Genomic DNA, 25,315 nt, shown 5'->3' with positions numbered 1-25,315 from the left:
CTCATGACCACGTATCGTTGATCATCCACTGACGATCTTGTTGCTTATTGCTCCTGGCAGAGTGTAGAACAGCAAAGCGAGGAACACAGCCAGGATCAGTAACACCAGGCCAGCGATGATGTACTTCTTATAGTTCTTCCAGATCAGATGGAAGAAGCATTTGAAGGGGTTTACAAACCAGGAGAAGGTTGTATCTGGCCGACTAGAGAAAGAAGAAACAAAAGTAAAGTGAGGAATACAGTTCACATAGAAATACATAAAAAGAATTCAAATCTAACATCAATCTTACTTGGGTTTTTCCAGTGGTTCTGGCTCCTTGCGTGCTCGTCCTACTGGGTTTTTCTCTGCCTCATCCGCTGTCACCAAGTGAAACTCTGCTTCCACTTTTCCCTTGAGCAAATAAGTTAAAATATTCATTTCAATAATGTACACTGGTGGTAACACTAGGCTAGAAGATTTTAGCTAAGTTGGGCTTTTGTTTCTCGTGGGTAAGTAAGTAACCATAAAAAAACCTCAGTTACATACCGTGAGCTCTTCAGCCTTCACAAAAGGCCACCAGCCTTTGGCACGTTTTTGCTGAAAGATGGATATAGAGTCACTGATGTCTGTTAGCATGTCCATCTTACATAATTTTGCTGTTTTGGCACCACGGGGAAACCCATGTAGATCCAACTCCACTGAGCCTGAAAAAAATTAAATATATACATGATGTCTCCTTCAATGCTTACAGATTTCCACTGAATAGCACTGGATCTGATCAGCCATAACATTAAAACCACCTCCTTGTTTCTACACTCACTGTCCATTTTGTCAGCTCTACTTACCATATAGAAGCACTTTGAAGTTCTACAATTGCTGACTGTAGTCCATTTGTTTCCTTACACACTTTTTTAGTTTGCTTTTACCCTGTTCTTCAATGGTCAGGACCCCCACAGGACCACCACAGAGCAGGTATTATTTGGGTGGTGGATCATTCTCAGCACTGCAGTGACACTGACATGGTGGTGGTGTGTTAGTGTGTGTTGTGCTGGTATGAGTGGATCAGACACAGCAGCACTGCTGGAGTTTTTAAATACTGTGTCCACTCACTGTCCACTCTATTAGACACTCCTATCTAGTTGGTCCACCTTGTAGATGTAAAGTCAGAGAAGATCGCTCATCTATTGCTGCTGTTTGAGTCGGTCATCTTCTAGACCTTCATCAGTGGTCACAGGACGCTGCCCACAGGATGCTGTTGGCTGGATGTTTTTGGTTGGTGGACTATTCTCAGTCCAGCAGTGACAGTGAGGTGTTTAAAAACTTCATCAGCATTACTGTGTCTGATCCACTCATACCAGCACAACACACACTAACACACCATCACCATGTCAGTGCCACTGCAGTGCTGAGAATGATCCACCACCTAAATAATACCTGCTCTGTAGTGATCCTGGGAGAGTCCTAACCATTGAAGAACAGCATTAAAGGGGGCTAACAAAGCATGCAGAGAAACAGATGGACTACAGTCAGTAATTGTAGTACAACAAAGTGCTCCTATATGGTAAGTGGAGCTGATAAAATGGACAGTGAGTGTAGAAACAAGGAGGTGGTTTTAATGTTATGGCTGATTAGTGTACTTTCCAATCCACTGATGAATTTGATACCATGAAGGCATGAGACGCCCACTGGCCCATCACAGATCATGCAAATGAACACAGAACTCGAAGTGTTTAGTGTCTTACCCAGGAAATCATCAGATGACAGCCTCTCAAAGTCCCACACCTGCAGCACTAAGACTGCAGGCAGCTTCTGTTCTGTCTTGTCCAGAGAAAAGATATGATCTCGTTTGCTGATGACCACCTGCTTCTCAGCTGGGAGGTAGTGAAAGGGGAAAACAAAGCGCCAGTTGAAGTTGCCCTCACCGGTCAGAGAATTATAATGCACGTCTGTTTCCTGGCCATCATCTTCAAGGCCCTTCAGCCACCTTAGGAAACAGCAAGAACAACCACTTTCTTAGTATTCGTCTATACTGATATTGAATCCCACACACATATCATACTGTACTGAGACAGCTGTACATTGGTACCATTAGTAACAGTACAGATTTACCCTTTGACATAGATGTCACTCGATTGTTGGCCTGTTAGGAAATTTGTGTCTTCCAAAATGACATCTTCTGTGTTCCAGATTATGATCCTCAGCTCGTAACTTTGTAAATATAAAATAAGAGCACATCAGCAACTGAGCAGCACAAAGATGCCTTATTATTTAGTATATTTATTTGTAGATATGCAGTTTCACCCTTTGGGCTTGCGAGGGGAAATGTCCACAGGAGGTCCAGGATGACGCATGTCCATGGGAAAGATGTCTACCCACATCTGCAGCTGACCCTTATGAACACACAGATAATTTATTTATTCATGTATTTATTAGGATTTTAACATTGTTTTACACACTTTGGTTACATTTATGACAGGAACGGTAGTTACTCATTACACAAGATTAATCAGTTCACAAGTTTAATATCAAACACAGTCATGGACAATTTTGTATCTCCATTTCACCTCACTTGCACGTCTTTGGACTGTGGGGGGCTTAAACCAGCTTTTTTTCCAGAGCTCCCGGAGAAAACTCACAGACACGGGGAGAACATACAAACTCCACACAGAAAGTACCCAGACTGCTCCACCTGGGAATCAAACCCAGGACCCTCTTGCTGTTTAGATCTACAGGATAATTACCTTCAATCTGATCTAAATGGTAAACATGCCTGCCAACCTCAGAGAACTGCCAAGACCCTAAAGTTATGCTGTGCCTACAGTCTAGCCTGGCACTTGCCATGTACAATTAGCCAAGTCTGAGAAAGGGACGGCCAAGTTGTGACCTCCTTGCCTCTTCAACATCAATTCCTACTGTCTAGTTATAGTTCAGAACGGGGCAGAAGAATACAAAGAAAGAGCATGGTCCTCTGGGCGTGCTTAAACTCTTTATAAGAATCTGCCATTGGCCAGCTGTAGATGTGTATGTCCGAGGAGGCGCTACTGACCAGCAAGGGAATTGTGCAGCCGACAGAGGGCGCCAAAGTGCACTATGAAATTGTGCTTACTCAAACTGGGCGCAAAAAAAAAAAAATCATGTCTGCTTAATTTAACTTGACTATCAAACCAATTTAATGCCTGTAACACATTTAAAAAATGAGCAAAATAAGAGTTAAACATTTATAAAATATATATAAGTTATACTTTTTGAAACATTCCGCAATAAGCAGGTGAATTGGTAGCAACTGAGGGCCTTGCTTAAGGGCCCAACAGTGAAAACCTGGCATTGGTAAGGCCCAAACCAGCGACTTTTTGATTACTAGTTTACTACCTTAACCGCTTGGCTACAACTGCCAGTCCGTCCATTCTCCAGTGATGCCTGCACGCTCATTGTGTACTTTTGACGGTGGACAGGGATAGGCATCGTGAACTTTCACTGGCTTGAGACTACACATCCCTGGCATCAATGTGTCAAGGCTGCCCAACAAACTGTCAGCGGTTTGTGGTTAGTCCCTGCTTCAATAACTATTTGAGCTTTAATAAAGTCACTCAGGTCTTTATGCCTTGTAATTTCTGCTGCATTTAACATTTGTATTATGGGTAACTACAATAAGCCCAACATTTAGGAATAACAATAGTTGGTAGAAGGTAGATTGGCTGCTATAAAGGAATGGGTGAGTGTGTGCTACCCCGGGATGGACTGTCACTGTCCACAGTGCATTCCAGTCTTGTGCCTATGGCAATTCTGGCCAAGATAAAACAGTAAAAGTAAATTAATTAATAATTTGATTAGAGATCGTAATAGTAAGAGCCTTATCAGACAAACCAGAAATGTAATGGTTATGGAGAACTTTCACCCTACAAATAAGACAACAGGTTAATTGATATTATTATTGATTTATTATTATTGTATTACCTGGTCCATGCCAGGCTTATTCTTTATGTACAGAGTGCGGGTCTCAATGTGCTCTGGAATCAGTTTGCAGCCAACACCGGGCATCTCTTCCCATCTGTGTAGCACCTTCAGAGCCAAGTGTTCATAAGACTCGACCACCTGGTCTGAAATGGAAACACACACACACACTCAGCTATTAGGAACATACAATAATTTAAGAACATTTATATTATTATTTGAAGAGCTCATCACCTTCATCTATGAATACAGTTTTGCCAGTGTAAACTTTATCTCCGATGGTTATTCTTCCAGGACTAAAAACCGGGTGGTCCAGTTTATTTTCTTTACAGAGCTTTATCAGCAAGTCACTTGGATTAATGGCGTCTCTCCAGGCATTGTAGCTATCACTAGAAGTGATACAGAAAGAAAAACAATAGAAATAAAATGTAATAATGGTACAGATAAATAAAGATGCGCAGATGTTATACCTATTAAAAACAATAATTTAACACAATTTAACAAATAGACCTGGAACTCAATTTGAAGTCATACAATGATTCAGGTTTTTACTCACATGGCATATTCAGTAGAAAGGCCACAGGTGGCTCTGTGCCTGCTATAAAAACGATTCTCCAAATCAATCTCAGTCTCACCAATCAAATCATCTCCACCGACCAAATCAAAATCATAAATGAGAACCTTTAGTAAGGATTCTTTAGGAAAGGTGGCAAGGATTTCAAAAGATCTAGGAGAGAAAAGAGAAAAACAATTTAACAAATTGTTAATAAAAAAACAACCACAACAAATGCAAACAACGTTCTTCTTGCTCATGTGTTTGAATGTATTACCTGCCAAACACGGGGTTCAGTTGTTTGGGGATGTAATTGTCCCTGTCTTTGATTTCAGTTTTTCCAAGCTTAAGCACAATGTAAGGATCTGCCTTTCCATCAGGGTCAGCTGGATGGAGGTTTGAGGCCTAATAAGAATTTACAGCAGCAGAGTGGCAAATACATAATTTAATTAGCTGTAGCCTAGCAGGTAAGGTACTGGACTAGTAATCAAAAGGTTGCTGGTTCAAGCCCCACCACTGCCAGGTTGCCACTGTTGGGCCCTTGAGCAAGGCCCTTAACCCTCAATTGTTCAGACTGTATATTGTAATTGTAACGTAAGTCGCTTTGGATAAAGGCGTCTGCCAAATGCCGAAAATGTAAAATGTAAATGCCATTACTTATTGCAAATATTTGAGGTAATATGCATGTAAACTGTTTGCACCAAATTAACTTGCTGCCAATTTACACTTGTCAGTGGGGTGACTTTATCACACAAGAGCCACAATGTCTGGAAGAGGAGGTTAATATACGCATCTTGGAAACATCATGATAAAGTATGTTTAAAATACTCAAAACTATTTGTTAGCAAACCTGACTATCTATAATTTTCGCTAACCACTTCAACATGGCCAGGGTTGGTCTTGAAACACCTGGAAACACTGTACACAAGGCAGGAACACAGTACAACAAGGCAGGTGCCAATCCATTAAAGACTGACAAGCTTACCAATTTACTCAGTTACCCAGGGGCAAATTAGAGTAATCATTTCACCTTCAGAATTTTTCACGTCCATAGTTTTTGAAATATGGGTGGAAAGTGGAGCACTTAGGGGACACCCACGCCAACACAGGATGAACATGCAAAACCACTTAATTAATGGAACTGTCAAAAGTTTTAATTAAACAACTTTCTACACTGTCAGATTGATAATTTAAGTTGCTGTATGTATGTATTTGACCAAGTAGATTTTCCAAAAACCAAAAATAAACAAAAAGGTTTCAATCATGCAGGAAAAAAAGGGTAAAAAAACACCAGAAATCCTGAAAGTGTCACTGTCAGCAAGTGTATGTAGACATTTGACTGTATATTAAAGTAAAGTGTTTCTGAACTGATAGACAGTAAACTTACTGAAACAATGTAGACTCTGATTAGGACGTTTACGGGACTGTTGGGTGGAATTCCCTGGCTTATTTTATATTCTCCTGGATCCGTAGATCCTTCATCACCTTCAGGCAGCTTATACAGACAGAACCCAGCCTGAAGATGACAATTATACAGCATATGTAAACCGTAATTGTATTTAGTATTCATTTAAAATCAAAACAAACATGTATGGGAGGTATACTGGTATGTAAAAACTACTTTGCCATTTACTTTACCTTGAACTTTCCTACAAGCCTCTCAGCACCAGAGCTGTCTCCTTCATTTGCTTTACCACGGAAGAGCTCAAATGTTTTAACCCAGTCATCGAAAGGACCAAACTCTGCCTCCAGCTCCTTGTCATATATCTACAGGGAGTAGAAAAGGACGACATCAGTTTTATTTAGGTGATCCCAAAACCTTTCAGTATAACTGACAGACTCCAAATAATTTTTTTTATTTTTATAAATAAGGTTTATTTATATTTACTGTTAAGGTGGCTATTTTGGGCTGTTCCAGTACAGAGCCCTTCAAGACCTCTCTTTTCTTTTCTTTCATTCCTTTACCTAAAGGGTAAAATGTGACACAACATATAAGCATTAAGTTTTGAGTTATAATTTGGTATAAAGCATGTGCAGCTTATGAAGGTTCGCTTGCACCAACTGGGCCTTTGGTTGATCCTGATTTTATATCTACAATGCTCACAACACCCTCAACTTAATTTACAAAATACAATCTAGTTGGTCATTTATTAACTTTTGTTAGTTCAAAAAAGATTACAAATCATCAAATCACATATTTTTGTCCCCATCACATTTTACAAAACGCTCCAGCTTTTTCAGGGTTTATAAAAATATAGGCTCTAAACAAATTAACAAACCACAGATTCTTGTTTTTGGGCAGCACAGTGGCTCGGTGGGCAGCACTGTCGCCTCACAGCAAGAAGGTCCTGGGTCTGATCCTCAGTCCGGGTCCTTTCGGTGTGGAGTTTGCATGTTCTCCCCATGTCTGTGTGGGTTTCCTCCTGGAGCTCCGGTTTCCTCCCACAGTCCAAGGACATGCAGTCAGGTTAGTTGGAGACACTGAATTGCCCTGTAGGTGAATGGGTGTGTGTATGAGTGTGTGTGTGTGTCTGCCCTGCGCCCCGTCAAGGGTGTTACTGTGTGCCTTGCACCCACTGAAAAGCTGGGATAGGCTCCAACCCCACCACCACCCTCGCGACCCTGAGTGGATAAGGGGTTAAGAAAGTGAGTGAGTGAGATTCTTGTTTTTCCTGCATTTTACAAATATCCCTCTAACGTCTCTGGAAATGGGGTTTGTACTTCTATATGGCTAAGAATGTCTGTTGTACAAGGCAATTGTAGCCTACTGGTTAAGGCACTGGACTAGTAATCAGAAGGTCGCTGGTTCAAGCCCCACCACTGCCAGGTTGCTGCTGTTGGGGCCTTGAGCAAGGCCCTTAACCCTCAATTGCTCAGACTGTATACTGTCACTGTAATGTAAGTCACTTTGGATACAGACGTATGCTGAAAATGTAAATGTCTGTCAGTGACCTGTTCATTATTATAGTTAAAACCACAAACCAGATGTTCTTACCCAGAGTAGAAATTCCATCTGAGATCAAATTGTGAAGTGAAGGAACTGCAATACATGACAACACGTGCATGTGAGCAAAGGGATACAGCCAGTGGAACTGAAGGTAATTTGTACAGGGTTTGGAACTTAAAGAATTTCTTACCAGCTTCATAAAGGTCAGGAAATGGATTGATCTCCCTTTGTTTTACCTGCGGGTGACAATGTTATACGTGACCATAAAGACAAGCTAAATAATCCAGACTGTAATTCTGTTTGTACTGAAGAGGAGTTTATTCAGACCAGTTGGATTTTCTCCATTGATGCGTAGTACTTGGACCACCAGTCAATGACGCTGTCAGCAGACTCATCAGCGGCCGTGCGTTTCTTTCGTTTTGAAGACCTTCGCTTGCTCTTTCTAGATTCTTTGATCTGGACAAAAAGGTGGAAGAGTGTGTATGTAGAGAGTGAATGTAGGTTCTGTGCTGTGTTGTGTTTTTTAAATACACCTGTGTCTTTTAACATCACTCTAACCAAACATCCTAAACACATTTAAAGCATGTGTGTAACTACGACAAAGAATAGTGACATGTATTTATGGTTTAAAACACCAATTCAAATGAACATAAAATACAAATCTGAGTTTTAAGCTTATTTTCATACTATGCTTTTTACATTTGTCATTCCCAATATTCACATTTAAAGCTTTATATGTAGAAAAAACACTAAATCAGTAAAATTGGTGTTGCAAAATGCAGTTTTGGTAAAATTATGTTTTAAACCCAAAAGCCGCACTGACTGTATAAAATTATTGCAGGTTTAAATCACCTCTTTGGTAGGGAAAACATCACAAATGTACAATATAACAGAGATCTCAAGCCTTTTTCAGTTTCTGTTACATTAACTGTTGTGGTTTCTCACCAGTTCTGTGATAGAGACGTAATAACATTAAAGAAATTGAAACTGTTAAAACTGTTTAAAATATTTAGCCACTGCAGGATAATAAAGTTATTAAACAGTTATTAAACAGTTCCGAGCAAAATGACAAAATACAAAAATACATGTGCAGGTTTGAGTGATGACATCCTGCATTTTAAAGTTAAGTCAAGTCAAATTTATTAATATAACGCTTTTTACAATGGACGTTGTCTCTAAGCAACTTTACAGAATCCAGGACCAACAGGCCAAAATCCCCTATTGAGCAAGCTGAGGGCGACAGTAGCAAAGAAAAACAACAATTATAAAAATTGATCAGCCATGAACAAACCAGGTATAAAAACAAGTTTAATAATACAATGAGTCTGGCTTTAGATCACTAACTGTATTTTATCTGTACTGTTGTTATCTGGGGTGGCATGGTGGCTCAAGGGGTGGCATGGTGGCTCAAGGGGTAGCACTGTCGCCTCACAGCAAGAAGGTCCTGGGTTCGATCCCCAGGCGGGGTGGTCCAGGCCCTTTCTGTGCGGAGTTTGCATGTTCTCCCTGTGTCCGCGTGGGTTTCCTCCAGGAGCTCCGGTTTTCTCCCACAGTCCAAAAACATGCAGTCAGGTTAATTGGAGACACTGAATTGCCCTATAGGTGAATGAGTGTGTGTATGTGTGTGTGTGTCTGCCCTGTGATGGACTGGCGTCCCATCCAGGGTGTTACTGTGTGCCTTGCGCCCGTTGAAAAGCTGGGATAGGCTCCAGAACCCCCACGCAACCTTAAATTCGGTAAGCGGTTAAGAAAGTGAGTGAACAAACCAGATATAAAAACAAGTTTAATGATACAGTAAGTCTGGCTTTAGATCACTAACTGTATTTTATCTGTACAGGGTTGGAAGTAAAACAAATACAATTACATAAACATGTTTTAAATAAAATCTAAAGTAAAATAAGCTCTGCAAATACATTGAGTAATAAATCCTTATTTTCTTTGGGAGGTTGAATATTTCTGATCGCAACTGTATGCCTGCAGGAACGTCTGTGAAACTGTGTGCTTATAAGACCTGGAGCAGTTTGTTTACATTTATTCTTTATGATCCTTGCTCAAGGAGCTATGCTTTATATGTATATACATGATAATATTGATGTAAAATAAATGTTATTATTATTACTATTAAAAAACCTACAACCCCAAATCAGAAAAAGTTGGGACAGCATGGAAAAAGCAAATAATAAAAAAACACAGAGTTTCTTACATTGACTTTGACTTTATTTGATTGCAGACAGGATGAACCTGAGATATTTCATGTTTTATCTGCTCAACTTTTTACATTAAATGTATTAATAAACATCCATTCTTGCATTTCAGGTCTGCAACACATTCCAAAAAAAAGTTGGGACGGGGGCAATTTAGGGCTAGTATATTCAGTGTGTAAATAAAAGTCAAAGTAAATGTAAGAAACACTGCATTTTTATTTTATTTGCATTTTCCATACTGTCCGCACTTTTTCTGATTTGGGGTTGTATAATAATACATATGAAATGTAGAGATTCTACCTCAGGTGCCTGTATGAGAACTATAATTATCTAAATATTGTGTATAGTTAAACAAAACTTGTTTTTGAAATTAGTTTTTAAATGATTTACAGTAGAGGGAAACATTAGCAGTGGTAATTGTCCATATGCTACAGACATTAAAGGATGTAAATAAGGTTTAAAAACACTGTAGTGTATCTTTAACTCACCTCCTTGTCCTGAGGCACTGGTTCAGTTACAGGGATCTTACACACCTCTGGATCTATAGTAACGCTAACATCCCCACTGGACTGCGCCTCAGTTCCTTCTTGTACAGGAAGCGGTGCAGCTAGAAGTTAAAACACATCCATTTCAGCAGAAATCAAAAGAAGTGAAATGTTGTTTTTATCCAGACAGAACAATGGTGCATGTCTAAAATAAAAGCTCATTACGTTCTATAGCTAGTGTGTCCTGGGACTGCGCTCTGGAAGGGGGCAGAGCTGGAGGAGTGTATTTGAACAAGCCCAGGTTGTTTATGACATGACTGCCCACCAAAGTGCTTCTCCCAAAGGCTCTCCAGTCCACCACAGTTACAGTGAGAGGGGGGTGAAGGTACTCATTTTCAGGCAGCTCCTGCACGGATGACCAAAGGAAGAAAATAAGTTAATATCAACAGATTGCTAAAGAGAATGTTATGCAAAATTAGTAACATTGTGCATGTGGAATCTCTATTATTAAATGGATGCCGGTATACATGTTTATACAATCAGTTAAATATATACACTGATCAGCCATAACATTAAAACCACCTCCTTGTTTCTATACTACCTGTTCATTTTATCAGCTCCACTTACCATATAGAAGCACTTTGTAGTTCTACAATTACTGACTGTAGTCTGTTTCTCTACGTACTTTTTTAGCCTGCTTTCACCCTGTTCTTCAATGGTCAGGACCCCCACAGAGCAGGTATTATTTGGGTGGTGGATCATTCTCAGCACTGCAGTGACACTGACATGGTGGTGGTGTGTTAGTGTGTGTTTGCTAGTATGGGTGGATCAGACACAGCAGCGCTGCTGGAGTTTTTAAATACTGTGTCCACTCACTGTCCACTGTATTAGACACTCCTACCTAGTTGGTCCACCTTGTAGATGTAAAGTCAGAGATGATCGCTCATCTATTGCTGCTGTTTGAGTCGGTCATCTTCTAGACCTTCATCAGTGGTCACAGGACACTGCCCACAGGGCGCTGTTGGCTGGATATTTTTTTGGTTGGTGGGCTATTCTCAGTCCAGCAGTAACATTGAGGTGTTTAAAAACTCCATCAGCGCTGCTGTGTCTGATCCACTCATACCAGCACAACACACACTAACACACCACCACCATGTCAGTGTCACTGCAGTGCTGAGAATGATCCACCACCTAAATAATACCTGCTCTGTAGTGGTCCTATGGGGGTCCTGACCATTGAAGAACAAGGTGAAGATGTAGAGAAACAGATGGACTACAGTCAGTAATTGTAGAACTACAAAGTGCTTCTATATGGTAAGTGGAGCTGATAACATAGACAGTGAGTGTAGAAACAAGGAGGTGGTTTTAATGTTATGGCTGATCCGTGTATATTGTATCTCAGGTAGCTACATAAGATGGTGGGTTGCTAAAACCCGGTATTACAGGACACACAGAGCACAATAATGAAACTATCAACAATAAATTGCAACTAGAACATTTAGCATTACCACATCAAATGAGTCCAAAATCACACTAAAGTTTGGGTTGCTCTTGTAGCTCTGTATCACAGACGAGTGGATTCCCTTTCCTGCACACTCAATGAAGACCTGTGGCCGATCCACGGAAAGGAGCTGTACTTTCTTCAGTTCTCTTAAACCCCAGAACAAAACCTAAATCAAAAATATTGCATTAAACATGACATTCACATATTCATATTCAGGTCTATTTTATTTTGGACATGGTAATCTGAGACTGAGGCTAACTGAGTGCACAAGGTGGAAATACACTCAGGAGAAGGTTCCACAGTGGTCACCTCTCGGACTGCCATGTTATTTAGAAGGTGTGAGAAAATCAGAGTGGGCCTACACAAACTTAACCCATGTGGACAGAGAAATAGCATTCCAAACTGAACACAGACAACTGAAGAAAAGGGTCAAACCCAGGTGCCATGAACTGTATGCCACCAACATCATCTGCAGTGCCACCACATCATCTCATATTTAATGCATATATTTATATTTTAATCATGATCAAGTTTTGTATAATTTTTCACTGGTGCTTGCAATTCTAATCCCCCTTCCCAGTGTTAGTGTTAAGTAGTAATTAGATCAAGCAAGCTAGAGCTAATATTAGATAAAAACTATTCTATTGGCTATAAGAGTGGGCCTGGATGGCTTTCTTGCTCTTGGCTCTAAAACCTGTTTGCATCTGTTTGCATGTCATTTACCATCTAAGCTTCAGTAAAAGTTTTATTAAGGTAAAATTTAGTTTAGCTTTGTCTTTACACACGTGTGTGAGGGACTGCGTATCAGTATCTCCTTACTAAACAATCTGCATGAAGAGATCAAGATCCAGGGGGCTGTACTGTTGCATCAGCATGTCTGTTTAGGTGGTATAATTGCTCATAAATGTTGAGTCTAATTGTGATTATATGTATCAATTAAATCAATGCTAATTTCTACACTAGACAGATGTTCACCTCACCACACAGCATTCATTTTTAGAGAATAATATACATTAATGCTCAGCTTACCTCAATTCTGTACTTGCATAGCACAGGTCGAATGTAAGAGGGTACAGTGTAGTTCCCACCTTCTGGCTCTTCTATGGCAGGTAAAGGATTTTGTCCTGTCTTTACATTGAGGGTAACACAAAATAAATAGCTTAGAGCACCATGATGTACTGTACAATATATTAGTGTTAGAAATAACAATAAATTAAGCCAGTGTGTTCTAAGCCTCATACAGTCTAACATTAAATATTTCATGTTTTATGTTTGCATTAAGCAAATAAGCAGTAATGAAGCATTACATGTGCAGAATTGTGTTTCCTGTAGAGGCTACGTTTTCAATTTTAAATAGTAAATCAATACAACAACATAATTTGACCACAGTGTCCAAACTTTAGCATAAGATACAACTGTACAACTGTACTAAATTCTGTGTCAAATTATCAGTTATGTTGTTAGTACTTTAGTTAGTATTTTAACACAACATTTTGTGAGTAGTTTGCTGGCTAGTTAAAGCTGAAATTTATTTTCACCATGAGAGCAAGTTACATCATTAAAATCTCAGAGATTTATGGCAGTTGTAGCCTAGTGGTTAAGGACTAGTAAGCAGAAGGTTGCTGGTACTCTGAACCTGAGAAAGATATATTAAATATTACAGTTTGTGTGATATTATTCTTACCTGAATGAGTTCAAAAGCTCCGAGTATGTCTCCACCGGACAGGCCACCACAGTACAGAGCACTGTACTGTAGCTGAGGGGGAATATACATTTCCTCATTCAGCCTGACCTCTGGTACAGCTACAGTGGAGCCAAGATACTCTGCTTTTCCCTGGTAATACAATTAAAAGACACATTACAGTAACCTTGATTCTTCCATACTGGCTATATGTCAAAATATCAAATATTTAAAGTCATCAACTACATATTAATTACGCTTCATTTTTAAGAAAAAGAAATCCAGTACAGTGAAACTCTCACCAGTGCATCATCATCGTAGACCTCAATAACAACCAGAGGTGGCTCTTTCACCAGTTCACTGAGCTCTCCATACAGAGACACCTTATTCAATATCAGCATCTGGTTCCAGGTCGGCGTTAGAGTCTGGTTAATTATCTAAAACAATTAAAAAAGAAATTAATGTGCATATTTTCTTTACTAAGTTTTCTGACAGCAATAAGTCCAGTTTGCCATTAGTATAACACACATACTTACAGCAGTAACTTGACTGTTGGAGAGAAATGACACCCTTGCAAAGGGGTCTGAGAGGCCTGTGTTGTCTGCTGCTATAAGCCCACGAGCCTGGTACATATGAGACCTCAGCTGAAACTCATGCTTTTCTGGTGAAAAAAGAACAGTATTGTATCATGAACTGGACTTATTCCTTCACACATTAAATCCCCTGTGGTTTCTTTCAAGTTATGTGTGGACTGTATTGTGCCTCACCTGCAGGTCATCAATTATTGTATGCTATTGTTAACAGGGTAACAAAAGAAATCTGTACAGTTTGTACTTCCATGAATACAGAAATCTGAACTAGTTAATAGTTGCAAGGTATTATTTTTATTATTTATTATTAACCAGGCTAATTAATCCCCCTTTCATCTCATCTTGCTATCTAGATTTTCCTCTTTGGCACTATACTTAAAATATATATAAAATATCTCTCTTATCCAGCTTACTAGCACATGCACCTAATGGTTTTAAAAATAATAGTTGGCTCAATATTTGTATTGTACATTTATATTTGGGCAATGTGCAAACACTTAAATTTAAGGCAATTTACAATTACGACATGATTTATTCCAAGCACCTGAGCACTAGAAATTGTGCTCAAACAAGCAAGCAAACACCTGATTATAGTAAATGTATGACTAAATTCTTCTGCTGTGTTGACTGTGTTACATTGTTATACCAGGGTATTGGTAGTTCATCGCGTGGATTGTATCTGATCACAGGTGTAAGGGGCGGCACGGTGGCTAAGTGGGTAGCACTGTTTGATCCCCAGGTGGGGTGATACGGGTCCTTTCTGTGTGGAGTTTGCATGTTCTCCCTGTGTCCGCATGGGTTTCCTTCGGGAGCTCCGGTTTCCTCCCACAGTCCAAAGACGTGCAAGTGAGGTGAATTGGAGACACTAAATTGTACAAGACTGTCTTCAATATAACCTTGTGTGAACTGCTGAACCTTGTGTAATGAGTAACTACCGTTCCTGTCATGAATGTAACCAAAAGTGTAAAACATGATGTTATAATCCTAATAAACAAACAAACAAACAAACACAGGTGTAAGTCAGTTTGGATTAAAGTGTCTGCTAAATACTGTAAACATCAATGATATTTTTTATATATATTTTATCATTTTTCCACACTTGACATGTTTTAATCTTTAATTGTATATGTATTGGCCCTGAGGATCAAGAGCTGCAGAAAGATGCAACAACCCATAAGTGTCCTAATAAACGTGTCTGCTTTGGTCCATGACAATCAAACTGTTATGGCAGTAAAATAAGTATGAAAAGGAGTGTAAGCTTTACCTTTGAAAAATATTGTCTCTGGAAAGATGCATTTGCCATCCTCTGATAATACACCTTGTGGCTCAAAGCCTTCTGGGAGATTTTCCATCATATAGGAAGTCTCTTTGCTGGTGCCGAGCCAGAGGTACACATCCACTTTAGCCTGGACTATCCAGCCTGTGCTGCGCTTAGAAGGGGGCTAAAAAAGACACAATCTTCTATTATTTCTTGTCTTAATACTTATATTTTCATATAAAATGTGTCTACTCAATGTGCAATACCTTAAGAAAGAGGGTTTTGATCTTTCCACAGTCTTTTCCTTTTTCCACGAGGTTCTCAGAGTAAAGCAGGTGGCGTGCAGGGATGCGGGCGTACGCCACACGCTTATTATTACTGAGCATCCACACAAATATATCTGGCAGGGTGTGCTGGGGCTGAGAAAAATATAAAACAGTGGACAGGATTTTAACAGACAGTAAAAAGACAGTAAAAGACAAAAATTGACAGTAATGGTCTGTGTATTAACCTCTTCCACCAGGAATCTGATTCTGTGACTGAGTCTTTGCGCCTTTGCCAGCATCTCTTTGACAGTAAGGGGTTTCCTCTTTAGTTCAGTGATGGTTCCTGCTACACCAATCATACTCTCCTGAAACACAGTGAGAGACAAGCATGTAGGACTGCCAAACCATCACAGGTAAATTCACGAATAGAAAGATTAACACTCTTACCAGTTCCTGCTTGCACAGCATGAGCCGTTTCTTATCCAACACGTTTAAATAAGTTTTCTTCACCTTGTTCTCAGCAAAACCGATAAACTCCCTGTATGTGCAAAACAGTGCTGTATTAGGGTGTATACAAGCTTGAGTATTTTAACCACATTGCTAGGTATTGTGTAAAATTGAAATTAATTGACTGATAGTTTTAGTATTGTTTGGTTGTTTTCTACAAACTCAAATCCAGAAAACTTGGGACAGCAGGTAAAATGCAAGTAAAAAGAAAAAGTAGTGATTTTAGTCTTGCAATGCAATAGATTTAGATTATATACAGTATATATACACTCATTGCTGCTTTGAAGCTTGCAACATATGCCATAAAAGTTGGGACTAAGGCAATGTAAGACTGAGAAGTACACCGACCAGGCATAACATTATGGCCACTGACAGGTGAAGTGAATAACACTGATTATCTCTTCATCACGGCACCTGTTAGTGGGGGGGATATATCAGGCAGCAAGTGAACATTTTATCCTCAAAGTTGATGTTAGAAGCAGGAAAAATGGGCGAGTGTGAGGATTTGAGTGAGTTTGACGAGGGCCAAATTGTGATGGCTAGATGACTGGGTCAGATCATCTCCAAAACTGCTGCTCTTGTGGGGTGTTCCCGGTCTGCAGTGGTCAGTATCTATCAAAAGAGGTCCAAGGAAAGAACAGTGGTAAACCGGCGACAGGGTCATGGGCGGCCAAGGCTCACTGATGCACGTGGGGAGCGAAGGCTGGCCCGTGTGGTCCGATCCAACAGACGAGCTACTGTAGCTCAAACTGCTAAAGAAGTTAATGCTGGTTCTGATAGAAAGGTGTCAGAATACACAGTGCATTGCGGTTGCAGGGCTGTTTTGGCAGCAAAAGGGGGACCAACACAATACTAGGAAGGTGGTCATAATGTGGTTAAAATTGGTGTATGTGGATTACTATAATTTTGTACACAATTGCAAAGAATTTAGGAATTTTACCACAAACAGTAAATAAGATCAAATGAAAAAAAGAGAATGTGGAGCAATTTCTGTGCAAAAAGGACAAGATCAAAAAGGATTTAATGTCTGTAACTTTAAAATCCTCAGAAAGCACTGCATTAAAAACTGACCACATGGGCTCTGGAATACTTCAGAAAACAACTGTCGGTTATGCAGTTGGTTGCTGCATCTACAAATGTAATTTAAGACTCTATAATGCAAATTGAAGTACTATATTAACAAATTTTTCAGGGACATCTCTGCTTGTTTTGGCAAGACAAATGGCAAGACAGTTTGTGTTTGGTTGCATGTGCTAGACTGGCCTGTCTGCATTTGTAAACTGCCTCCAACTGGAACATGTGGTGCATTGTAAAGCACAATAAACAACAACGGAGACCCCAGACTGTTGAGCAGCTAAAGTGTTCTTTAACAATATAGGAATAATGGTGATATTTAATGTTTCATTGTAACTGTAGTTGTGTTATTTCACTTCAGTTTACATAATGTGTTTATATAGTTCAAGTGTACTTCACTGTATCAATAAAACAAAAAAAAACCACATTGGATGATTGACAGCATTTTTGTAAGTAATAGACCTCTACTGAACCTGGCATCTTTACAAAATTCTTGTAAAACAGCTCTCATAAGAGGCTCTGCATTGGGATTCACCAGCTTTTCCAGCTCTGCCACCTTGGCCACACCTTGTTCCTGAATAAGATATGAGGCGCAACACAAACATTATCATAAACAGTAAACCATCAGCAGGTCACTATCTGTCATGTCCAGATACTGCGTAACAACTCACAAACATTTTGGCTATCCTATCCAGCATGTTGGACTGGTGGAGACGGTATGTCCAGTTTTCCCAAGCGCTCCATATATGAACACAAGGCTTATTATTTAAAAAAGGTAAATAAAAGTAGGTCCTGCACAGAAAAGGAAAAATAGAGTAGAATTTATTATTATTTGTTTCAGAGAATGACTCAGAGTACATCGAAGAACAACTGAAGGTACCTGTTATTATGTCCTATAAGAGGTTTTTCAGGTGGTGTGGTGGACTTGCAGGTCATTGGTGGTGTTTGATTTTCTAGAAGAGAAGTTGTATCAGCTTCTTGGCTTGAAGGATTCTCCACTTTTTTCTTGGAAGCCGTTTGAGCAGTACCATCTATGAAGTTACCAAAGTTTCCTGAAGAGCCGGAAAAGTAAACAGACCAAATATTTTTAAGATGGGATCCAATTTTTGTTCCATATTTTACTGTTATAAGAGAAAAATAATAATAATAATAATAATAATAATAATAATAATAATAATAATAATACCAATTGTGAACTCGAGGCTAATTTGTTTATCACCAATCCTCCTGTCAATCATAGTAGCCTCAAACACAGCACCAAACAGCAGGAAGTTCTCCTTGTCCTCATCACTAATCTAGGCAAATAAAAATTCAAATGATTGGTAACTTTATATCTAGAGTATACACTGATCAGGCATAACATTATGACCACCTCCTTGTTTCTACACTCACTGTCCATTTTATCAGCTCCACTTACCATATAGAAGCACTTTGTAGTTCTACAATTACTGACTGTAGTCCATCTGTTTCTCTACATACTGTTTTAACCTGCTTTCACCTTGTTCTTCAATGGTCAGGACCCCCACAAGACCATCACAGAGCAGGTATTATTTCGGTGGTGGATCATTCTTAGCACTGCAGTGACCCTGACATGGAGGGCAGTGATAGCTCAGTGGTTAAGGTACTGGACTAGTAAACAGAAGGTTGCCGGTTCAAGCCCCGCCACCACCAAGTTGCCACTGTTGGGTCCCTGAGCAAGGCCCTTAACCCTCAATTGCTCATTGTGTAAGTCGCTTTGGATAAAAGCGTCTGCTAAATGCTGAAAATGTAAAAATGTAAATGTGTTAGTGTGTGTTGTGCTGGTATGAGTGGATCAGACACAGCAGTGCTGCTGGAGTTTTTAAATACCGTGTCCACTCACTGTCCACTCTGTTAGACACTCCCACCTAGTTGGTCCACCTTGTAGATGTAAAGTCAGAGACGATCGCTCATCTGTTGCTGCTGTTTGAGTTGGTCATCTTCTAGACCTTCATCAGTGGTCACAGGATGCTGCCCACAGTCCGCTGTTGGCTGGATATATTTTGCTTGGTGGACTATTCTCAGTCCAGCAGCGACAGTGAGGTGTTTAAAAACTCCATCAGCACTGCTGTGTCTGATCCACTCATACCAGCACAACACACACTAACACACCACCACCATGTCAGTGTCACTGCAGTGCTGAGAATGACCCACCACCTAAATAATACCTGCTCTGTGGTGGTCCTGTGGAGGTCCTGACCATTAAAGAACAGGGTGAAAGCAGGCTAACAAAGTATGTAGAGAAACAGATGGACTACAGTCAGTAATTGTAGAAATACAAAGTGCTTTTATATGGTAAGTGGAGCTGATAAAATAGACAGTGAGTGTAGAAACAAGGAGGTGGTCATAATGTTATGTCTGATCGGTGTATAATAAGACATTTGGACACCAAAGGAAATAGTAGGGATGGTTTTCTTAGACATTCACCATTTCTGGTGGATCCACAGGTAGCACTATTGAGCCTGTGACCTTGGTTTTTTCCTCCTCTCCACCTGCTCCTCCTGCTCCAGCTTTGGGGTCTTTAGCTGCTCCCTTTCCTCCCTTGGCATCTTTAGGAGTCTTGAGGGAGAGCAAAGACTTCGACTCAGCCCCTCCAGTCAGGATCTCCACAGTTAGCTGGATGTAAATCCTACCTCTGAATGACACCCCTTCCCCAATTCCCTCATTCATATCATGGCTATCATCCACAAGAGTTGAGTTACGGGATGAACCGTAGATGTTGACCCAGGCTGGACCGAATGTCGGGAGGAAACCTAGGAAAGGAAAAAGAAATAATACAACTTATGCTTGTATTCTATTTAGGTTTATAGGACTTTGGAAAGAAAATTACAAAATGTGGGCAGCACGGTGGCTCGGTGGGTAGCACTGTCGCCTCACAGTAAGAAGGTCCTGGGTTCAATCCCCAGGCAGGGCAGTCTGGGTTCTTTCTGTGCGAAGTTCTCCCTGTGTCCATGTAAGTTTCCTCCGGGAGCTCCGGTTTCCTCCCAAAGTCCAAAAACATGCAGTCAGCTTAATTGGAGACACTGAATTGCCCTATAGGTGAATGTGTGTGTGTGTATGTGTGTGTATGTGTGCTCTGCGATGGACTGCCACCCCATCCAGGGTGTTACTGTGTGCCTTGCGCCCATTAAAAAGCTGGGATAGGCTCCAGCACCCTCCATGACCCAAATTGGATAAGCGGTTAAGAAAGTGAGTGAGTGAGTTACAACATGTCTGGCTACTATGAAGGTTTCTATGATGAGCAGGTTGACATACCGTTATCTCCATCCTGGTCACTGGAGATTCTGCGCAGATCAATATAGTGAGTCCCAATCGCTACGTCATTCATGCTTCCCTCATCTAATATCTGAATTTTTAGCCTTTGGCACAAAGGAGGAAACATTTCTTTAAAAACCACCTGTTCGTTCCACACAGGGTCTGCTGTGCTCTTCTGGGTGGATGTCCGTCCCTGTTGGAAAGATTCATGCCAGAGTGAAATTTACTGTAAATGCTGAAGTAAAAATCTGGATTCAATCATCAATTGTCAACAACACTTACTGTCTGGCCGAAGAATGACACCTCCACATACGGATCTATGAGAGCTGTGTTGTCACTAACAAAGGCTTTGGTTACATTGGCCATGAGGCCAGAGTTCATTCTGGGAAGACCTTCTGCCCGATAGACTTTGACAGAATAGCTAGCCCATGGTCGCATCGAGGGAAAGCCTTCAGGTAGCAGCGGGTTCCTGGATAGAGAAAAAATATATACAATATTAGTAATGTTTACATTTAATCAGATGATTATGATATAATTATTGAACACTCTCAAACTGGAAAATTCGAATCCCAGCTCTGCCATGCAGCCACTTTTGGGCTCTTGAGCAAAAAACAGCCCTTAACCCTGTCTGCTCCAGGGGCGCCAAACAATAGCTGACCCTGCGCTCTGACCCCAGCTTCCAAAAACAAGCTGGGATATGCAATGGAAGAATTTTGTTGTACTGTACACCTGTATATGTATAAATTACAAATAAAGGCATTCTATTCTATTCTACTGTAAAATGGTGAATTTCCCATCAGATTCTCCATAGACGGTTGTAAGACCAAACCAAACAGCAGATATCAAAACAAGAGGCCGTAGTGTAACTATCTGCAGTACAGGGAGGGTCATCACCCAGGGGCATAAGGGGGCCATGGTAATCAGGCCCACTAACATCTTTATTTGGATCGTAAGCAAATTTACTCCCACAGCCCATAAATTGATCTAATAAACTACTTACTATACCAATCAAGCTTCAAAATAGCCCTAATGTTTATACCAGCTTATTGCAGTGCCTTTTTAACTGTTATTGTTATTTGTTATTATTATTATGCACTGGTGTCTACAAGATCTCAGGTAGGTAATTAATAAAAGGTATCAAGACCTCAAATGTTTCTAAGCAAAAACATGTGGGACAAATGGCACTGTTTGAGATAAAAAAAAAGGACTAATTAACCTGTTTCTATAAACAATATTATCAATGTTTATTTAAGGTGTTTATTGTAATTACCTAGCCAGCTAGTTAAAAAGTTTTTATATAGGCTGTTCTGTTTTAGGTATGAATAAAGTGAAACTAAATTTAGTGAACAGGATACAAGACAATGGTCATAAAAGTTTTTATGCACCCCGCCAATTTTCTTCCCAACCTAGTAGTATCCAATTATTATTATAAATAATAATTACTGCAGACCTCCATTCCTGACTGAGTCAGGCCATAACTATCACAAGCTCCCTCCGACACATGTACAGTATCCAACCGCTTTTTTTCACCTGCATGAGGCGAGTTCATTTGGAGATCCGTATCACACACAGAGAGTCACACACTAATCTCCATAATTCCCTGTCTCATTAAGTAGGCGCCATCGATCAGTCAGCAGAGGTCATAATTGCAGAAGTTATAAAGGATCCGTACAGCCTCCCTCCATTGGACGAGCCAATTATTGTTTATCTGGCTGTAAGCAGATCTGAGATTCAAACTTGCAAGCTTATACTTGAGATGTCAGCACTGGTGAGCTAGCGTGCTTTACCGCGAGCACCCTTGGCCTAAATGTTTTAAACAAATAACTAAAATGATGAGGCAATACTTTTCAATCTGCTCTTCAGCATCAGAAAACTTTTGAGAACGGGGCAACACGTCTCCTTTGGCTGTCACACAGATGTCACACTTCAGGTGGCCTTTCACTCCTGTCCTGACGTCTAATGGATCGAAAAGAGCTGCCCACTTATTAGTGAACTGATGACCTAGAATAAAGAGGACAAGACTTTTGATTTAAAGAAGTACCCCCCCACACACACACACATCTACAGTATATATAATATCTTTAAATAAGACAGCTCTCACCAGGTTGATTGTAGACAGTTCCTACATCAATTCTGAATGCTCCTATACAATAGCTTTTCATGATCTTTGAATGCATCACCTTTTAAAATACAAATACCATATTTGCATCTCTAAATGTAATCTAAATATTAATAAAATAAACATTCAATGATTAATACATACTGAATACTTACTGAAAGTTTAATAACTTTGTCAAAAAAGATCTCTTGATGGGCAAAGAAGTCGAACACAAAGTACTGTGGAGAATAAATGATAAAGGTTAATAAAACAATATACAGCTAAATATTTACAGGTTAGGTTTTAAACACGTTGTATGTTAAAGAAACGTTACCTCATTGTAAAAGGGTGCATTCGTACTCTCTTTTACCGATGTTTGTTTCTTTTCATCTCCAATTTCAATCACCACACTGGGGTCAATATTCTCACCCACCAGCTGTCTGGCCTCTGTGATATTGATGGAGATCTTCGGAGAATTGTAACAAAACAAAATCATTTCTTTGATTGTATGCATTAAATAGGTACTATGTATAAATATTACTAAAGTGAATACATTTCTACCTGGAAAGTCTGTGGCCTGCTTTCAGTTTCCAAAACTTTAGCAACAGTTTTGGATCTATTAAGACAATGAAAAGTATTACAAAAGACTGAATGTGTAAACTAAATATAAAATTAAGCAAAGATCTATAGTTTGGTACCTCTTAGTATTGACATGTTCTCTGAAGGACAAATATTGAGAGGGGACGAGATTACTGGCACATTCAGCGGTTTCAGCTGGCACATTTAAAGGATCTTTAACTAATGGTTCTTCATCAGGAGCTTTGGTCTCAGGTTCTTCTAAAAGGATTAGATCAGGTTAATGTCGGCAACTACACCGATCAGCCATAACATTAAAACCACCTCCTTGTTTCTACACACATTATCCATTTTATCAGCTCCACTTACCATATAGAAGCACTTTGTAGTTCTACAATTACTGACTGTAGTCCATCTGTTTCTCTACATGCTTTGTTAGCCCCGTTTCATGCTGTTCTTCAATGGTCAGGACCCCCACAGGACCACCACAGAGCAGGTATTATTTAGGTGGTGATTCATTCTCAGCACTGCAGTGATACTGACATGGTGGTGGTGTGTTAGTGTGTGTTGTGCTGGTATGAGTGGATCAGACACAGCAGCGCTGCTGGAGTTTTTAAACACCCCACTGTCCTTGCTGGACTGAGAATAGTCCACCAACCAAAAATATCCACCCAACAGCGCCTCGTGGGCAGCGTCCTGTGACCACTGATGAAGGTCTAGAAGATGACCAACTCAAACAGCAGCAATAGATGAGCGATCGTCTCTGACTTTACATCTACAAGGTGGACCAACTAGGTAGGAGTGTCTAATACAGTGGACAGTGAGTGGACACGGTATTTAAAAATTCCAGCAGCACTGCTGTGTCTGATCCACTCATACCAGCACAACACACACTAACACACCACCACCATGTCAGTGTCACTGCAGTGCTGAGAAGGATCCACCACCCAAATAATACCTGCTCTGTGGTGGTCCTGACCATTGAAGAACAGGGTGAAAGCAGGCTAAAAAAGTATGTGGAGAAACAGATGGACTACAGTCAGTGGAGCTGATAAAATGGACAGTGTGTGTAGAAACAAGGAGGTGGTTTTAATGTTATGTCAGAATACTATGTACTAGTAAACTAATTTACAGGATCAACTTTGTGATCTGTCAGCAATGATATGAAGTTAATCCCTATAATGACTTCATCTTCACATGATTATGTGTTTGTTTTTAAGGCTGTACCCTGAGCAGCGCTGTTTGCAAAGACTAGACTTTTGCTGCCTTTCTTCTTCTTCTTCTTTACCTTGAGTCCAAAAACACCTTTGCTGGAAAGTAAAAAATATTGACAGATGTAATATAGAAAAGTTATGCTTTCTCTCTCTCGCTGTCTATCTTAAACATTCATTAAAATGGACTCAGATAACAACAAATAATGCAACTGCAATAACTAAATAATTCATTAAATAATAATGCAAATAATTTAAGCTAAACATGGATATAATGGCATATTCACACCATATTTAAGTCTCATTTTAGATTATTAATAAACCAATTCTGAGCTGTGCTTACCTTGGTAATCCAGAGTCAGTTTTGTCCTTATCCATCCTTTCTTTTTACAGTTTTTTGTTAATGAGGACACATATAAAAGCTCTCCCTGATATTCCTTTACACCACACAGAATAAGAAGGATGTTCGCTGGACAAAACTCCAAGTGACTTCATGTACGTTTTACTGACACTTCCTTACTACAGACAACAATCCCTCCCTGTCACGTATATTTACCTTTCTGTAAGAAAAGGATAAACAGGGGAGGAATTAACCTGCAACTGTGTGTTTGTGTAGAGTCCTGCAACATGATGCAGCAACGAAGACACTGTTACATATAACATAAAATTCGGTATTCTTAATCATCTATGTGTGGCATTAAACAGTGGTCTCTGTCAAGCTATGCTTTGCCTTGCTATCCCTTTGCAACACTGTGAATTTCCCCACTGCGGGACGAACAAAGGATTGTCTTATCTTATCTTAAGGTAAGAAAGGAAAAAAATTCCAAAACTGTCTCTTTACAGTCAAGGATGGATTAAGGATAGTCTGGGCCCCTGGGCAAAGAGTTGACCCCCACCCCCACCCCGCGCAAGGAGCCATGGTAAACGACTTCTATGGAAGTCAAGGGCCCCATAGCAGGGGCCCTCGTGATCAAGGGCCCTCTAATGGTATGCCCTGCTCTTCTCTAGGGCCCCCTGGTAGAGGCTCTCATAACCAGGGCCCTCTAAAAATATGCCCCCCTCTTTCCTAGGACCCCTAATCGGTCATCTTCAAGACCTTCATCAGTGGTTACAGGACGCTGCCCACGGGGAGCTGTTGGCTATATATTTTTGGTTGGT

General features: G+C 40.1%; 1 protein-coding gene across 1 annotated transcript; it reads right to left on the bottom strand.

Annotated features, from left to right (window-relative positions):
• Positions 1-21: 21 nt before the first annotated feature.
• On the bottom strand, positions 22-24,535 carry fer1l6 (fer-1 like family member 6). The gene is made up of 42 exons (XM_063006653.1): positions 24,501-24,535; positions 24,174-24,256; positions 23,069-23,207; positions 22,932-22,986; positions 22,705-22,836; positions 22,547-22,609; positions 22,374-22,452; positions 22,117-22,273; positions 20,555-20,741; positions 20,273-20,465; positions 19,445-19,770; positions 18,186-18,294; positions 17,880-18,051; positions 17,671-17,791; positions 17,473-17,573; positions 15,866-15,956; positions 15,664-15,783; positions 15,419-15,571; positions 15,159-15,336; positions 13,841-13,965; positions 13,607-13,741; positions 13,308-13,457; positions 12,653-12,751; positions 11,628-11,789; positions 10,330-10,525; positions 10,123-10,247; positions 7,758-7,886; positions 7,621-7,666; positions 7,479-7,523; positions 6,372-6,448; positions 6,122-6,250; positions 5,871-5,999; positions 4,761-4,888; positions 4,487-4,657; positions 4,165-4,319; positions 3,934-4,076; positions 2,281-2,369; positions 2,089-2,187; positions 1,722-1,963; positions 526-683; positions 290-390; positions 22-202 (listed from the first exon to the last, which is right to left on the bottom strand). Exons 1-42 carry the CDS (start codon positions 24,533-24,535, stop codon positions 22-24), a joined length of 5,508 nt encoding a protein of 1,835 aa, XP_062862723.1.
• Positions 24,536-25,315: the final 780 nt, after the last annotated feature.

The sequence above is a fragment of the Trichomycterus rosablanca genome, chromosome 12 (assembly GCF_030014385.1).
Source record: "Trichomycterus rosablanca isolate fTriRos1 chromosome 12, fTriRos1.hap1, whole genome shotgun sequence".
Lineage (NCBI taxonomy): Eukaryota > Metazoa > Chordata > Actinopteri > Siluriformes > Trichomycteridae > Trichomycterus > Trichomycterus rosablanca.
This window is presented reverse-complemented; position numbering and strand designations above follow the sequence as displayed.